At 38.9% G+C, this 18,423-nt stretch overlaps 1 protein-coding gene across 6 annotated transcripts; it reads left to right on the forward strand.

Moving 5' to 3' along the window:
• Window positions 1-694: 694 nt before the first annotated feature.
• Window positions 695-18,180, forward strand: LOC110835002 (uncharacterized). 6 transcript variants are annotated; one of them, XM_087354488.1, is made up of 7 exons: window positions 700-1,656; window positions 2,623-2,711; window positions 3,840-3,990; window positions 8,237-8,382; window positions 11,800-11,913; window positions 12,462-12,711; window positions 16,643-18,180. In XM_087354488.1, the coding sequence occupies exons 3-7, from the start codon at window positions 3,841-3,843 to the stop codon at window positions 17,249-17,251; spliced, it is 1,269 nt and encodes a 422-aa protein (XP_087210614.1). In that variant the 5' UTR covers window positions 700-1,656; window positions 2,623-2,711; window position 3,840; the 3' UTR covers window positions 17,252-18,180. The 6 variants fall into 6 exon arrangements, with proteins under 6 accessions (XP_021930537.1, XP_087210614.1, XP_021930495.1 ...); XM_022074803.2 differs by having other exon boundaries at window positions 2,674-2,711; XM_022074853.2 differs by lacking the exon at window positions 2,623-2,711 and having other exon boundaries at window positions 702-1,656; window positions 16,643-16,829; window positions 16,909-17,099.
• Window positions 18,181-18,423: the final 243 nt, after the last annotated feature.

The following is an 18,423-nucleotide window of genomic DNA, read 5'->3' on the forward strand; positions in this document are numbered from 1 at the left end:
TTGGCACGACCACAGCAATTGAAAAAGGACAATAAATCCTTTGAAAGGGTTACAAAGTTCAAATATTTGGGAACAACAATAACAAATCAAAATGATACTTGTGAGGAAGTTAGGAGGAGACTAAATTCCGGAAATGCTTGCTACTTCTCAGTCCAAAATATTTTGTCTTCCCGTCTGATTTCTAAGAACCTGAAAATTAAAGTATACAAAACAATAATATTGCCTGTTGTTTTGTATGGGTGCGAAACATGGTCTCTCACTCAGAGGGAGGAACACAGATTGCAGGTGTTTGAGAATCGGGTGTTGAGGAGGATATTTGGGCCTAAGAGGGAAGACGATGGGGCGTGGAGAAAACTGCACAATGACGAGCTTAAAAATCTGTACTGCTCCCCCAGTATTGTGAGGGTGATTAAGTCGAGAAGAGTGAGATGGGCGGGACATGTAGCGCGCATGGATGGGACAAGAGGTGTGCACCGGGTACTGGTTGGGAAACCTGAAGGGAAGAGACCGCTGGGGAGACCTAGACGTAGATGGGAGGATAATCTCAGGCGGGATCTATGGGAGATAGGAGTTGAAGGAAACTGGATTTTGTTGGCCCAGGACAGGGTCCGGTGGAGGGCTTTGGTTAATTCGGTGATGAACCTTCGGGTTCGGTAAGCCATCTAGTTAGTTAGTTAGTTAGTGCTTCGCGTTGAGGTCACCAGCCACTAGGACTGGGATCCCCCCGCTCAGGCACTCGGTCCAGGGCCGCGTAGGCGAGAGATATGCCACCACGAGCTTCACTGTCCTGGTCGCCATCACTAGGTGAATGGCAGAGGCCTCCAGGAGCTGCAGACCCGTGCCCCTGCGGACGAGGATCGCTGTGCCTCCCCCCGGCGTCGGGCGGTCCATCCCCGACCCGACGCTAGATGCGTCTCGTTCAGGAGGCAAACATCGACACCGAGGAACTGTTCCAGCTCCACCTTCCTGCCGGGAACACCATCGGCATCCCAAAGCTTTTCCCCCGTACGTCCTAGGCCTCGTACTCATACTCTGCTACGATGAGGATTACGGTTTTGAGTAGCTGTCTTGCTGAATAGGGTCTGAAGGTCTAGGAGAAAAGGAACTGGCCAATCACAGTCGAGGAATGATCCGACGGTGAATATATGGACTGTATCTTTTGTTCGACCGTCAGCTATGTCGTAACCACATACAAGACTACGTGGCATTGCAACGCAGATGATTACAATCGATTTCCAATAATCGTTACAAATCATCCAACTGTTCAAGGCCACATATTCCATATGGTTTTTAACGGCTTTGTTAGAAAGACAAGAATTACATAAATATCAAGAGAGGTTTGATTTTATACAAACCAAACGAAACCCGTTAAAAGTAACTTCGTCTTGTACGAACAAAGGAGGTATAGTAACTATGATACGCAACAACGGGTCGTGGACATTCTTTAAATTTACTTTCTTTGTTAGTTAGATTCCAACATAAATTATACATCACCGAAAATATTTGTTTTTTAATTTAAAACAATTGCGCACTCTTGTGCCAGTGTTTAGAAGCAATTTGAGATGAAGTGTGCTCTTACGCGGATAACTGTTCTGCACATGTGTGTTTACGTATTCAGAGGCATACAACATTGAGATGGCTGCTGTTAGGTGACATGTACGTTGAAACTTCATATTTAATAAGTTGTGTAGACGTAATTTGTTGTTACTCAAAGGTAGATGTATTTTCATGTTATCTGGAACTGTATACTAATGATTGCTGTGGTCAAAACAGGAACTTTCAATATTTAGGTTATGTTGTAACCGGACAATGCCAATATCAGATAGATTTTAGATTTAAACAAAACATGCATGTTTCAGAAGTTGGCTTATCACAACATTCGAAATTGTGTTAATGGGACTTTTATTTTTCTTGTTACTATGCATGTGTAAAGGAAACTAAATTAAGTACTTGGTTATAAAGCTACTGTAGCTTCATTAGACCATTTATGTATTGGTGGCTCCCATTTGTTTGGAACTTATTTGACCGAGATTTCGTACTTCTGAACAAAATGTTATATGTCTTAATTTGTACATACACTTCTTTGTTAAAACTGATGTGCAAAGGAAGGGGGATTCTTTGAGAAAGATATCTCGAGTGACCAGCCACATCATTTTTGAGTTAAAACCCAACATTTTGGAGATTGGCTCCGTCTCCGTAAGACTGGTTTCTAACTCAGCACTGGCACAGCTGTTTGCCAGCATATTTTGTAACTAATACATGGTTGTCTTGGTGTGTTTTGCACCGTTAACATCTCTATGAAACCTGCCTTGAACATTAATATTGTTTTTTGTGCATGGCTTTTATTTATCTATTTCAATTTGCTTCTCATGTGTACAAAAAGCAGATTGATGATAAAGTGTTTGGTGATGCATGCAGTTCAGTTTTCAGTTCTTTCATTAATACAGTGGAATATTGATGGAATGAAGAGTGAATCAAATTCACAAAATATGCTTTATTCACCAGTCTACTTTTCTTAGTGGCTTGCAGTAATTATTTCTTATAACTTATTGGAACTTAAAATTGTGAACATAAATTAAGTTCTTCTTATTTCTATGTTTGTGATGAGTTACACAAAATCAGGCTTTTCGTCTTCCCTAATGAAATAAATAACTTTGGCGTTTGAATTGGCAGAGGATTCTACACCGTTAATGTATCCACATAATAGAGAGGTAAGTGCTGGTTGGTTATCATTTTTTAAAATCACTATTTTCAGTTATTATAACCTGAATGTATGTTATTATTTGAGATTACATGAAATTAAATCTTATTATATTCTTTAAGTAAGCAAATATAAATTATTTTGTTGTATAATGTTATTTAATTTTAGTTTTTATATGGTCCTTTGAGGAAACAGTGCTCTGTAACAGAATACTTATTTACTAGTCTGTGCCCTGCTCTGTGCATGTCCTTTTGTACGCTACAGCAAAACAGGTGTTTGTTTGTTTGTTTCTGCTGAGTCGTGGTTATCAGAAATAACACAGTTTCTCAGCTTTCATACATGAGCAAATATAAGTAATTATTATAATTCTTACATGCTGCTTTGTTATACTTTAAAAAAATGTGTACAATTTTAGAATTCTTTTTTAGTTTTCTTATAATCTACTCCTGATGTAATAGTCAGTGTTTGTCACACTTTAAAATTGGTTGGCCAAGCGACAGTAGATGCACAAGTCTGTATAAGCAGCATATTTTATGCATGTTTCTGTGAATTACATCAGAATATTTGATCATTCACAGTTAAAACTCACACACAACACCATAATTAACTGAATTGATTATTTCCTATCCAACATCTGTAATTTTGCTGCATGCAACTGCCCTCTGGTGGTAGAATTAAAGAAACAGACAGACATTAGTTAGAAATTTGAACATGTGTAGGATTCACAGTTTCATAACTAAATAATTTGATAGAGCGAAGTCTGTCTTGAGAAGGTAATAGCTGCCAGTGGAGCGTAGGACACCGAACGGCTGAGAGGCTCCGCATGGGCAGGTACAACGCCTGAGACCTGTGTGCACGATGATCTGTACGTCCAGCGTTATTTCACACTTACTGCAGCCCTGTGATTACAGCCACTGGAAATTGTATTTATTAAGAACTGCCTAAATTGTTAGAGTCAGAGGAAAGCGCCTCGACGTCTCACTCGGCCCGCGGGTCGACCCTGGGGATTAGGATGCGGAACCTAGGCCAGTTCCGTCAGCTGTTACAGCTGCCTTGTGACCAAAGTTTTAGGCATTCCACTGTTTGCTTACATTGATTTGTTTTCTTTCACATTGTGTGTTTATTTTCATTCTTCTAGAATGGATCGTAATTTTAGTGACATGTACCAGAAAGATGCAGCAGCAACCTGCAATACCACTACACTAGGGACTCTGAGTGGGAACGATAATGTGACAAGCAGCGATCAGCTGGAATCGGACGTCTTGCTGTCAATTAAACAAGAGCAAATGGTAGGCTCGTGTAATGTGTGTTTTTGTCAGCAACTGCCTGTGGCATTTGTGTGTGTATATGAATTGTGGTCTGTCGACATTGTGAAGGTTTCTGTTCACAATGAGCATTGTATTTACTTCTTGAGAAAATAACCTGAAGTCTTCTAGAAATTTCCACACTGATTTGTATTTGTGAGATTTGAGGTTTTCACAGCGGTGAGTCTGAAGATTTGTGTCTTCTGGGTTGTTGCGCTGTGTAGTCTGGTCGATGTTAACCAACGTTTCAGAGGTCATACTGCCTCCGTCATCAGGGCGATGAATGTAATTTCTTCTAAGGAAATTGCTTTTCTTTCATTTCTTATTACCGCCATTCATTATCAAACAAGCAAATTCAAATAAAATGACCAGAAGACTAAGCTGACAGATTTAATAGTAGTAGCGATGAAATTAAGATGTCAGCAGCTGCAGCTGACTGAAGCAGTCTTACACTGAGAGCTGAAATGATGCTTGCAAGATGGTGACTAACTTGTGAAAGAAGCTAGCTACCAAAAGTAAAATTTGATTGGATAAAAAGAAAATTGCATAAAATACAGGAACAAAACCATTGAAGTGGTACGAAAATTAATGAAAGTGGAAGTAGATTGTGTAAATTACTGGAAAACATGTCTTCCAAGGTTTTACTGTAATTTCTTTCCGCTTGGTTCTGCACTGGGAACCAATTAGGACAGTTATGACTTGTGTTCTGAAAATAGCAGTTGAACTGTAGGTTATGGAATATATGTTGTGACTGCGTTTCCGTGTGGTCTTCATTAATGCTTCCATGCAGATGTCACACACTAGTACACTGAAATACGCCGTGACCACTTCCTACCTCATCCTTCCAATTTACTGAACATGATATCGGTAAATACGATCCTGTAGTACAGTTTTGACTGTAAGGTGCAGAAACGAACCACGCAGAGTGGTCAGTTTCTTAGGATGCATAGCGCGCGACAGAATTCCTCGTTTCACCCTTGAATATTCTTGTTTGTCGGTATCAAAAACAAACGGGGGAGTTTGCAGAAAATTGTTAAACAGGTGTACAATTGAGTGATCAAGTGATTATTGAGTAACAGCATTTCCAGTGAATTTTACTGGAAGTAACAGTTATTTTAAACAGTCACTGTTATTCCTAGTAATATTCAGCAGCGTGTGTAGCATTCAAAGCTTGGGAAAGTGCGGATACTTTATTGTTTGTAGCAATTAATTTTATGCTATTTGTTGTGTGAGATGACTAATTGAACAGTAAATGTAGTTCTGTAATCATTTATGATTTTTCATCATTTATTATTGACATCTCAGAATCAACTTGTGAGGTCATTATTTTTCCTATTCTGTTAGACTTTGATACATAAGACATAAAGTTAGTTTAGTTTACGCTTCTTTGAAGCTCTTGAATGTAGATAGTATGGGAGTTTAAAACATTTTCGATCTCCAGTAGAATAGAAAGTACATATTGATCAATATAAAAGAACGGATGTATTTTGTCTATAAATGATTTAGGCTTTTCAGAATTTTATTCATATATGTATTGTGCCTTACAGGTAAATTAAATACTGAAAGTCTAAGAAAGGAGAAAGAAACAAACAGGAAAAAAAATATGTCAGGACTCTCAGAAAATCCACATTTTTAAGTGAGGCAGGAGCAGGAAAGAACAAAGGAGTCAGTCTCTTAATTTACGGCAGTCATGCCGCTACTAGCCAGTGAACGTCAACACCGGTAATAATTACACGACAGTTATGAATTTTAATGACGGAATAAATGTCAGAGAAACAGTGGTTACTAGCAAGCTGTTTTGGTGTTGCAGCAACTGGCCAGCAAAATGACTCCAATAACTGCTCTGGTGTGTCATTTCAGTTTCAGACAATGGCCTGAGCAGATCATTTAAACGTGTGCCGTTGGACGAGACTTGTTTACTCCTCCTGTAACGTGACAACGCCGTAGTCTGGAACCATTCCCCATCACGATCAGACAAGAGCAGAACCCGTAACAATATTGTGCCTGTTACATTGTTTGTAGTTAGTTACTTGGATCACGTCAACATGAGAACCATCAAAGAGAAACTGTAGCGGAATGGGAGAGGACTGTCGCTGCTCCTGGCCACTGAAAGTAAAGAACAACTCCACTAACCACTACTTCAGATATGGAGTAACTGGTGGTGACGGTGATCTTCAAGTAACTAACTCCATGGAGCTGAGTCCTTTTTGAGAATCTGATAATATCCTCTGTCAAGCAGCGAATCGCTTATTTTCTGTGGAGTCCGAAGGTTTATTACCGCGTTGCATGAGCTGGTCACTCCTCCCTATCTGGAGCCAGATGAACCGAGTCCATGCCCTTCCACCGTATTTCCATAACATCTGTTTTAATATTATCCTGCCGTCTCTTCTATACCTAGGTTTTCAGAGTTGTCCCTTTTCTTCAGGCTTCTCAACTAGAATTTTATGTGCATTTCCCATCTTCCGCAGTCACACTCGTAAAATTACAGGTTCACGGTGAAAATTTTAATCGTTCTGTTTCTAAAATTGCAGCAGGGACAAAAGTGCTTCGTAGAATAAATTTCCTGGATTTAATCTCGTCTTAATTTCTTCACGAATTCAGTTTTGATTTTTTACCATTGTTCCCAAATATCTGAACTTCGCTAGATTTTGATCTTTGAGTAACATTTATGAAATTACTGTTGTTGACATATCACTTATCTCTAAACTAGTGACATCTTTATGAATTTCTGCCGCATAAAATACTCATATAGTGGTCCTTACCCGAAAATAAAATGTGTTTGATTACCAGAATGTGTCCATGGACCACCTTTATATAGATATATTTGTATATGCCCATGTCTGTGTTTATGTATAAGGGGAAAGGATTACTGAGAAAGAATTAGGGTTGAGTTAATAAGACCGTTGTGAATAAGAATTTTCCCTGCCTGTTGCAAATAAAACATCTTAACTCTGTTTCCATCATTAACTTGTGTGTGTATGCCTGTAAAATATAATGTGTAAATACCATGTTTCTACGTTCATTGTTTTATTATATATTTTGAAAGCTTGATACGAAACATTCTGTCTGTTTTAATTATTTTTCTTTTGTTTTTGTGCGTATACTACGTGCCGTGCCATTTAAACTTATAAGTGAGGTTGGCGATCTGTATTTTCTGATGAGATGCTTCTAAAGATGTGATGGATGTTTAACAGATTTCTCTGGTCTGTTACATAGTCTCTGTTTTGCAAGACGTTGTCAATTTATAAACTTTGTTACTGACACACAGTACATATTTTTCGAGATAGTAACGTGTTCTAAAGCGGTGGTTTTGTTTCTAGGAAATATTGTCAGTGTACATGCCACATTAAAGTGAATAATCTCATGACCTTAACCAGGAATCGCAATCCCACCGGGGGTTGAGGCATTTGCGTGGAAAGTGGCTTATTTTCCAGCGTAGATGATGACGGTTTTGACTTGAGCTAGAATTATGTAACATGGACTTTTCCTGGCTACATTCTATGTCCTTTATCGTATTGTGCTTATCCAGACAAACCACTTTTGGTTTCTGGTGGGTGATTCATTTCATTAGATTCCAGAGTTGAAGATTCTTTGCCAGTCCATGACATTCTTCAAAACTGAGCTGTTTTTGTTGGGTTGTGTTTTAGTCAGGTTTTCAGAGTCGGTGTAGGTGTGACTAATGAATGTGGAATGTTTATTAAAATGGTGGAGATGACAAATTTGATGTGGTCTTGTGAAGTTCCGTTCCCCCATTGATGCAAATTGTTCCTTTGCAGTGCTTCGTGACCTTTTTGTAATGCGTTGTACGCAAATGTCTTTTTCTGTGTTTGGATTAACTGGTTTTAGTTAGCAGTGTACACAACAGAATATTAATAAGTCATGTTTTTAATGTTTAGTTTTCAGTTTAAGAAACCGTAAAGAAAATTTCTTATAAATGACGTTTCTTTACAAATTATTTACAGATCATTTAAAGGTGAAGATGGCCGTCTTCTGGGATGTTGCGCTCTGTAGTCTGGTAGATACTGACTCACATTTCAGAGCAAGCAGTTAACTGCTCAGAAATATTGGTCATCATCTGTCAGATTACATGGTGCAGTATCCAAGGAGACGACCATCTTCATATTCATCATGAGAACCTTAAATCTGATCTTATCTGAAAGTCCTTTCGTGTTTAATGTAACGCTGTATAAGGAATGAATACAGTGGTGTTAGGTGCATTTTGGTGTTACAGGATGAAGACATTCATTTCTCTGATGGCACTCCCCTTGGAGATGGTAGTAAGAAGTTCTTTGAATTGACACCAGTGGAGGTTGATGTGCGAGAATCATTTACCAACTATGATGCTAATACTCATCAGGACAACAGTGATGACCGCAGGTACATATGTCACTCTTTTGTTGATAGTATTGCCTCTTAAGTTTGCATTAAATTGAGTAAAATCTTGGTTAATCTGATACATATGTTATAGAAAGAATTTGGCCAAATGACGAGTAGTGCTAATCAATATTATGCGAGAAAATATGAAGTCATTAGTGATTTAAAAGAAAGGACTTGCATACATTTTCATTTTTGGTAATATTTCAGTTTAATAGTTATTGTTTATTGTGTAATATTAATAAGCATAAACATGATTTTACAACATGTGATTAAGAAGAAGTTTCTCTGAAGGTATTTTTTGAACCCCCACTTTACGTATTTGTCATAGAAAACACACTTTTAAAATATGAATGTTAGTCTTCTCGGTTGTGGTACCATGTAGACCTTAAGTTGGTTACCAACATTTCAGAGGAATTTTTACCTCCAAATCCATAGTCTGCCTTCAGGATAGAAGATCGCCACCTACAAGACAGATCACCACCATGAAAACCTGAAATGTAGTTCTTTAGAAGTTGCAAATGCGTTCCCTCTTTTACCCACATGATTCAAAAAGTTATTTCTCTGAGAACATTTTTAGGTTATGGTGGACAGTTGTTATAGATGTAACAAACATATTTTTTGTGCGAATGAATAATAACCTTTCTTGTCTCCAGTTCTCTAACTTGCTTTATAGATGTTTTTATGGCTAATTTGTCTGGTTTTTTGGTGTGCGTGTCTTACAGGCAATAGTTACCAACCCCTTTTACTTTGAGTCTCCATTGATGTGAATCCCTTTTCATGATCACATCCACATCGCATGAATTTCTATTCTTAAGCATCTTGCATTTTTCAGTGCTACTAAATTTTGGCATTTAAGGCATTTTTAACCTGCCATTTATGTGGTGCAACTCCAGTGAGTGGAGGGATTTGTCGGTGAAGCTGCTTGTATTTTCTTTTGTGGCGTGTATTTTTAGGTCAGTTGTGGTCTTGTGGGTTGTCCCATGTACTCCCCTAGGGTTTGTTACCAGTCTTCAGCCCTGAAGATGGAGGCAATACATTCCTCTGAAACCATTTATGTCATAACCCAGAAGACCACAGTCAACGCTCACTGCCATGAAAGTTGCAGATCTGAGTTATATATTTTTATGTGGTTTTATTAATAAATATGAAATGAATGCATATAGAAAAGTATAAGGATACTTTGCTGTAAAATTTCAAAAATTATCAGAAGTAGATTATTATTTTGCACATGCCAACTTTTATTTCATTGTCACAAAAACCAAAAGACTAATGGAAAAAGTGAATAATGCGTAACATTTTGTGTTTCATTTTTCTTTACAGCATTCATTCGTAGCATTTGTCACTGTTCAGTATTTTATGCTCGGCAAGCTTGCAGAAAAGCATGCAAGTCTTCGTGTAAAGTGCCTCTTAAAAATTTGAAAAATTATAGTAAATGCCATATTTCACTGGTTGTGAGGTTATGTGTGGACAGATGGAACGATAGGCGAACATAATGGCAGAGCTAACGGGCGCAATTTTGCAACTTTTCATATGAATCCCTGAAAGGAAAATTCACAAAGGATCATGGTAACTTATTCAAACTCTCTCATTTTCACCGTCTGTTCTCACTTTCCAAGGTAATTCATTTGAGTCTGTGCATGCAAACTTTCCTGACTGAAATTTCTTTATCGCCTTGGAATAGACAATAACCAGTCCCTTTCATATCATTTGTGGTCCACTGTATGATTCTCTCAGTTTATTTGGCACTAAATGACCTCTACAGTTGATACAGCAGCAATAAATATTATACGAACCATCCATCAACAGGTCTCCATTTACGTGAGGCCCATTGCTAATCTGTTTCTGCATACAAAATGGAATATGGAATACCTTATTTCTGTTGTACATCCATATTACGTAGGGTGAGACCAAGTAACTGCAGTGGAATCAGCGTAATACAGCAAAACAGCATTATGTAACATAATCAAATTATGTAATAAAACAGTGGGTTATTTTGTTATAGAATTTCGTATTTTGTTATAGTGAAAAGGGGGGTTATGGATGTTGGGGTTAATTGCTTTATAGTCCTAATGGGTGGTTACCAACAATTTGGAGGAACATATTTTTCCCATATTTTGAATTTTTACCCCAAAGTTACAGGTGACATGTTCCTCTGGAAAACTTGTATTGAAATCCTGACGTTTTGTTGCAGTAGATTTTTGATAGCTGCAGTGCCGAGAGTGTGGCGATGTATACCTGAAGACTTTGCATGAGTGTCTGAAAAATGTGGAAGTTTTTATTCTTTGTGGTAGTAATCTAGAAGAGCTGCCAGCAGATTGCTGAGATATTACACCAATTATGTACCTCCGGTTCTTACGTTCCATGGCACCATACAGTGAAACCTCATACATTATTCTAGCTTATATTTTACTGTTTATATTCTGTATTTTTCTTGGCCCCAGTCAGCATCATTTTATTATTTGTGTCATGAAGTTTTGTCTCTCATATATTGTTAAAATACCATTTCAGTGGAGTTTGCTGTAAATAAAAAGAAAATAAGAGGCGCTATGATTAGGAAAGAAAAATGTTGGTGTCCAGGAAGTATATTTATTAAGATTTCAGCCCCTGTCAGCTCCGTGGAACTAAATAATGTTCTTTTATTGTATCAATATAATGCATTGTGGTTGTGTTTCATTAATGTGAACAAGCTGTCTTTGTTTAGTGTATATGTTACCGGCAATGTATAGAATGCCTAAAGTCAGTAGGCAAAGTATGAAATTCAGGCATTTTGTAAAATGCCAAGGACTTTTAGGCAATGTAACAGTTTATTTTATACTTTTCCTAGGTATTCAATAGAATACGTAGGAATTTTATAAAATGCCTCAGATTCTTTAGGCAAATTACTCGTATATAAGAAAGAAGTTCCTATAATATGATTTATACAGTTTTATTTTATCTTTTATATTTGCAAAGCCTTAATATAAAACATTTTTTAATTCTCAAAACTTTTGTTATGTTCAGATTCAGTAGCTTGGTGTTTTCGCGACTATTTTGACAGCTTACCCAATCGACTTTGATTAATTTTAATTTACGCAACCGAACAATATTAACATTACGATTTATTTCATACTTTGCCTACTGACTTTAGGTATTCTATGCATTGCCGGTAACATATATTCTTAAACCTAGAAAAATGTCACTTACCTGTGTTAACGTTGTATGATCTGAAGCTTTCACGGCAATTAAGTATAATTAATTCATTCATTCTTCTTGGGCTACCAGCTGTGTCAGATGGTTCAATGGAGAAAATGCTTTTATCTAGTTGGTATGATTGTGTGTTATTCCACAACAAGAATGAATGTCATTTGTTTCCAACAGAAAGTAGACATGTAATAGTGTTCTACGTATGTCTTATTAATTCATGGTACTTTTCTACAGCACGCGCACGGAGCGGAAAATGTCGGGAAAGTGGTCCGAGGAGACTACTCTCAAATTCATTAAAGAATACAGACAGCTTGAATGTCTCTGGGATGTCAAGTCTCCGTCGTACAGGTAAAAAAAGACGTGAAACTTCTAGAACAGTTCATATATTCTGTAGACTGAAAATATTTTTTGGTGTGTTAGTCATATCTTGATCATTGCTTAAACAATTACTTGAAATTACGTAGTTGAATTACTTTTCATTTGAAATGACTGAGCCGTAATAGAAACTAACTCCTTGGATCAGAGTCCTTATTGTGAAGTTAATAGCCACCCAACAGGTCTAGAAGTTGCCCTCATTTTGTGGAGCCCAAAGGTTCATTGCCATGTTCACTAGCACCCACAACTGGGCCCTATTCTGAACCAGATGAATCCACTTACAACCTATTTTTTGAGACGGCTTTGAATATTCTCGTCTTATCTACACCTGTGTTTTCCAAGTCGTCTCTTCTGAAGTTCCATCATTTTATCAAAGTAGTGTTTTATGAAGAATGCAAACTGTGAAGTTTCTCATTATGCGATTTCCTACATCCTCATGTTGCTTGCTGCGTGTTAATCTTCTTCTTCTTCCTGTCGTGGTTTGGGCCAATGCCTTGTTCTGGGGTCGTGTGTCATTGCAGGAACAAGGCCGTGCGTGATGCTGCGTACATGAAGCTTGCGGATCGCGCCAGCTTACCTGGCTTCACTGTTCAGGAGGCTAAGAACAAGATCAAGAACCTGAGGTCAACGTACAGTCAGGAGTTGAAGAAGGTGAAGCACTCTAAGAAGTCTGGTTCTGATGAAGTATATCAGCCTTCACTAATTTGGTACAAGGAGATCGATGCCTTCCTCGGTCCTGTCATCGCTAGTAGGGACGCACAAGCACCGACAGTGAGTCAGAACATACAAGTAACAGCTACATCCATGGAGCAGAGTATTAACTTCTTAAGAAGCTAATAGTTGCTTTGCTAGTTTATAAATTTTGTGCCTTTTAATGAAACCAAGGGTTTTTCACAAGAGTTTGCCACTAGACCCTATCCTGAGTCAGATGAAACAGTCCACACTCTTACACCCTCTTCATTTAAGATGCATTTTAAAAATATCCTCATGTACAGGGTATGCACAAAAGAATGGCGCGGTTTCAAAAGTTAATAAAAAATTTATTTCTCACCTTACACAGGCACAACATACACCGTCAGCAGCGGCAACTGTCCAAGTTTCTCATGCGTTCATTACAATCCTTCAATGTGTGCACCCTGGGTCACACGACACACATCCACACGGTAATCGAACTCATCCCATCCAGCACTGTGGAAAAACACGATTGAGAAGCACTCGTACATTCCTGTGAAAATGTCCAGTTGTAGAATGTAATCGTCATAGTTGGGGTAACAACCAGCTTTACAACATGTCCAAAAATGAGTCGCCAGTCACAGTTGCACCATTCTTTTGTGTTTACCCTGTATATTCCTGTTTCCCAAGTGGTCTGTTCTCTTCGGACTTTGTAATCAAATATTTCTTGCACATTGACAAGTGTAGTATTTTATATTATAAAATCGGAATGATGCAATTTGAATTATTTTACAGATTTACTGTTGAGTTTTTATTGCCAGATTATAATTTTCATGCATTATGCGAAGTATTTTAAAAAGCTGTGGGTCTGCCAGCCCCTTACCCGCGCCTAATTAAGCACTGTGTAGTGAAGAAGTTCGGAGGAATGGATGTGTATTTCAAAGTTATTCTTCTTAACCTCGTTCTGTTGGGGAGACCTAGATGTAGATAGGAGGATAATCTCAGGTGGGATCTATGGGAGATAGGAGTTGAAGGAGACTGGATTTTGTTGGCACAGGACAGGGTCCAGTGAAGGGCTTTGGTTAATTCGGTGATGAACCTTCGGGTTCGGTAAGCCGTCTAGTTGGTTAGTTATATAATTCTTACCCAAATGAAACCAAATCTGCAAATTAACTGGTTTAAGAAGGGTATAATTGAGGCTCCAGTCTATTGGAAAACAATGCTCTTTTGTTGATTTATCCTCATTTAATGATTTTTACATTTTGAAAACAAATTCCTGGAAAGAAAGACTGAAATGTAAGGAGTGTATTTCGTTATTTAAAAACATTCAAAAGTGTCTGTATCTTTGAAGAGAGTGTGACCATTTACGAGAGCCTCATAAAAGTTTGTAGTTGATTGTCCTACATTTAAACCTTCCAAAAATGGCCTCATTTGAAGTGAAATTTTACAAACTTTGTGCATGAATCTGTTGGGAGAGTATTTTGTTGGATTCAGAATTACGCTGTACGGGATATAACAGTAGGCAGAAATGTCAGAGCCAGTGAAAATGCAAAGGCGTTACCAGATCCATTTACGGACGAAAGATGCTTTTTGTATTTAGGTTACTATTATTCTTCACTAAACTTTTACCATAACCTGCGTCAAAAGGAAACATACCGTGGAAACTGTTACGAACAATAGGACAAACATGTCTAGGGTTCCAGTAACAAGGGGCACTGAAGAACATAAGAGGCAGAAACCTGATCAGCTGCAGATTACGTATCTTGACGACGCACAACAAATAAGAGGTGTATGGGTCATGACCACCTTGGATTTCAATGAAATTCTGTAATCCTGCAAGTTTCTCCTTCCTGTGCCATATAAGTTTGGAGTTACTCCATTTTGATATAAGTTTTTCTTCAATTTTTCCTGTTTTTTGGTTCAGTAAGATGCTTATAACTCCAGTCTCATTGAAGATACAGAACGAATTTGTGTCCCAGTCAAAAGCTATTATTTCATTTGGTTTTCCACACGTAATATTTTAGGGCACATTAACATTTTGGCCTTGAGTGTAACATTAAAAATCCAAGGACATAGTTTCCTTTTGAGGAACAGCTTCTGTTTTTGTAGGTAGGTGTGTTGTTGCTGTTCAGGAGTCCCTACTAGCTGCCTTTGACGTCATGTTTTCTTTCTTACTACTAGTGTCCGTCTTGGTCCTGTGAGTAGCACATTTAAAAGTCACAGAACCCCACATATGTGGAAGCATAAGTATAACGGTGTGCTGCCTGTTGCCCCGAAGGAATTGTTAGCAGCACTGTCGTCACCACCTTAGTGCCATACGGCCCTCAGCATGATGCCTCACGCCACGGCCTCGGTAGATCAGAACCCTGTTAGCCATCCTAAGGGACATTACGACCCTCTGCAATGTGCGCGCTGCGGTCGGGTTTGGAAGAGGAGAAACACTGGATAACAATGGAGCTTATTTAGAAGCAGCCGTGTTAAAATGTTTAAGATGGTTATCTTCACAAAGTGGCATGTGAAAGATGCGTGTGTATGGGGCCACAGAACTTTATTTGAAAGCATACAAACTACAGTGGAACAAAACCTCAGCGAGGCAGACTGTAGTAAGAATGCAGTTCTGTAGCTGGTTTCGTGAGGCACTGTGTGCTGGTGAATTTCCCATACAAGGCACGGCTCCATTTAAGTGGGCATTTAAGTACCCGAAAGATTCTTCAGAAAATTCTGGACTGATACATGAAGTGCCGTTCATTACATTATTTCTGCAAGTGACTGGGTTGGGGAATCTTAATCCATTCAGGCACCCGTGCAACTTTGTACAGAATCCAGACTCTGATGTTACTAGTGCCATTTTCATAAGTCAAATCCTGGTTACTGTTTTACACATGTTTCATTATTTCTTATTTATACGAGGCGCATCCCAAAAGTAAGTTTCCCTGGGGCCGTTTACAGAAACAAAACACAATTTCATGGAAATATTTATTGCAACAGATACAGCAAGTGTCCAGCTATTTTTCAACATATTCGCCACCGGAATTGAGACATTTGTCATACCGTGGGACCAACTTTTGAATACCTGTGTCGTAGAAGTCTGCCGCCTGGCATTGGAACCACTGTGTGACAACCATCTCCGCCTCTCTGTCATTCTCAAAACGCTGACGCTGACCGGACAGGAATTTCTTGAGGTGTAGGAAAAGATGGAAATCACTGGGAGCGAGGTCCGGGCTGTAGGGTGAATGATTAAACACCTCCCAGCTGAACTCCTGCAGGAGACTTGCTGTCCGTCGAGCCATGTGCGGCCTAGCGTTATCGTGCAGGAAGACAATACCGGCACTAAGCATCGTTGCAGCTGTTGAAGATGGAGGTTCTTATTCCAGCTCCCGCCGACTGTGAAGTGCGGTCAGTGATAAAGTTTTTGAATGCACAGAGCATAGCGCCGATCGAAATTCATCGTCAGCTGTGCCGGGTCTATGGGCTTAACGTTATGAGCAAGCAGATGGTGCGTCGCTGGTGCAGACAATTTTCAGCGACGGGCCATTCAGAACAAGCGGCGCGGGATGCTTAGTGCCGGTATTGTCTTCCTGCACGATAACGCTAGGCCGCACACGGCTCGACGGACAGCAAGTCTCCTGCAGGAGTTCAGCTGGGAGGTGTTTAATCATCCACCCTACAGCTCGGACCTCGCTCCCAGTGATTTCCATCTTTTCCTACACCTCAAGAAATTCCTGTCCGGTCAGCGTCAGCGTTTTGAGAATGACAGAGAGGCGGAGATGGTTGTCACACACTGGTTCCAATCCCAGGCGGCAGACTTCTACGACACAGGTATTAAAAGTTGGTCCCACGGTATGACAAATGTCTCAATTCCGGTGGCGAATATGTTGAAAAATAGCTGGACACTTGCTGTATCTGTTGCAATAAATATTTCCATGAAATTGTGTTTTGTTTCTGTAAACGGCCCCAGGGAAACTTACTTTTGGGATGCCCCTCGTAAATTTAAAATCTACTACTACAGTAACAAACTTGTTTGTTTCAGGAAGCAGATGTCACCTGTGTGATGGAAGAAGGCATCACAGAAAATGAAGACACTTTGGAGGGAAACTTGCAGGGTCTCTCCCCATCCCACTCACAACTTTCAACACCCACAGAATCTGCCGATGCTCAATCTGACAGGAAGTCAGTTAAGCGAAACCTTCCAAATCCTCCACCGCAAACCATGCAGTGTAAGAAGAAGAAGATAATGCATGGAAGTCAGATGACAACTTCATCTGTAAGTCATTTTAATCATTCCTTTAATTCCAGCAAGAATGACGACGAGTTTGATGCATTTGGCAGAAGTGTAGCGGCTCAACTGAAGAAGTTTTCTCTGGCTGGCGCGTTGAAGACGCAAGTGAAGATTCAGTCTCTCCTCACACAGGAACGTATCATAGACGCAGTGGAGTCAGAATCCATGTCACCAAATGAGGATTACAACATTACACACACCCCACTCACGCCCGTGTCGCACCATAGCCAGAGTGAAATGACGTGTTGCAACTGCATTCACGAGGCGTCACAACAAGTGTACGCCACAAGTGAAGGTCTCGATGATATAAACTCAACTGATATCTTGTCCCAGGCTGTTAATAGCATCTTGCCTGAATGATATTTCTTTGTCAGAGTTGTCAGGTAAGTTCTGCAGTATCGTGCTGAAAGAGACAAAATAAATTTTAGCCATTCATAACTATCACAGAAAATATAGAATGGCCCTGTGAATGCAGCCATTACAAAGAATGATGACGACAGAAAAAAATTATTATGAACTTCAGATGAATGTGAAAATTTATATCTAAATTAAAGTGGTATGAATATTAAAGTTACTGCTGATCATGGTTTTCACAAGGGGGATGGGGGGCAGACTGGCCTGGATTGAAAACTTATAACTGACCAAAGACTCTGAGGCTTATAAAGCCTTCAAATGTTGTAAAATTGTGATTTTTATATTAATTCATATGGAAATCATCTAGAGATATGTTATATCTACCAGAATACACAGCGTTTACACTTTTTCTTCCTTCAGATTCTGAATGTTTGTAGATTAAATTATACGAATACTGTTCCATACATAATCTATACTATGTACATGTCACTATGTGTATCATTTACACAAGCGTAGCATTAGCGTGTCTCTTCAACATAAGATTTACTTGTTGACTATTACCTACTTGTCTTCTAATTAACAATATAAATTAGTGAATAACAATCTAATGTAGATTATATACTTTCCACAATTTTCACTGAAATGCATGAACATATATGTTTTAAACTTTGTTTTCTTTCTTCTGTGTCATTCACTCATATATCAGAAACTGATTCTTGAGAGAACATTTTAGGTTCAGAAGGCCTTGACTTTGTATTGCAATGTGCAGTACACAATATTTATTGAAGATTTCTTAATCTGTAAGTTTTAAAGAGAAACATATTTTTAAAAGATGATGTCAGTAATCTGATACCTGTAGTTTCTAACTGTACATAATAAAAAGTAAAGCGTCCCGCTACACGCCTTTGTAGGCGCTTGGAGGTAGCGGAGGTATAGCTCCTGCTTTTTCTTGACCTCGGCATCAGATGGGGGTGAGTGGTCAGCATCGTGCCCCGAACTATACATAATATGTGTTCTTAATGTCCTTAAGTGCTGTAAAACAGTACCAATATAATGTGATGTGAGTTGGCTCTGTGGTAGCATGACGGACTCTTATTCATGTGGTTAGGGGATCAAATCCCAGTCAAGTCAATTTCTGTATTCATGGAGCTGCCCACCCCATTAATCCCTGTGGCTTC

Source organism: Zootermopsis nevadensis, unplaced genomic scaffold (genome assembly GCF_977971745.1).
Source record: "Zootermopsis nevadensis isolate Lab colony 2312 unplaced genomic scaffold, Znev_1.0 Znev_ptg000023l, whole genome shotgun sequence".
NCBI classification, from domain to species: Eukaryota; Metazoa; Arthropoda; class Insecta; order Blattodea; family Termopsidae; genus Zootermopsis; species Zootermopsis nevadensis.

Excerpts from the sequence above, each read along its gene's own strand:
- LOC110835002 (XM_087354488.1), top strand. The coding sequence starts at position 3,841 with ATGGATCGTAATTTTAGTGACATGTACCAGAAAGATGCAGCAGCAACC. Across the intron at positions 8,383-11,799 it reads GACAACAGTGATGACCGCAG|CACGCGCACGGAGCGGAAAA; the intron begins GTACATATGTCA and ends ACTTTTCTACAG. Across the intron at positions 11,914-12,461 it reads GTCAAGTCTCCGTCGTACAG|GAACAAGGCCGTGCGTGATG; the intron begins GTAAAAAAAGAC and ends GTGTCATTGCAG.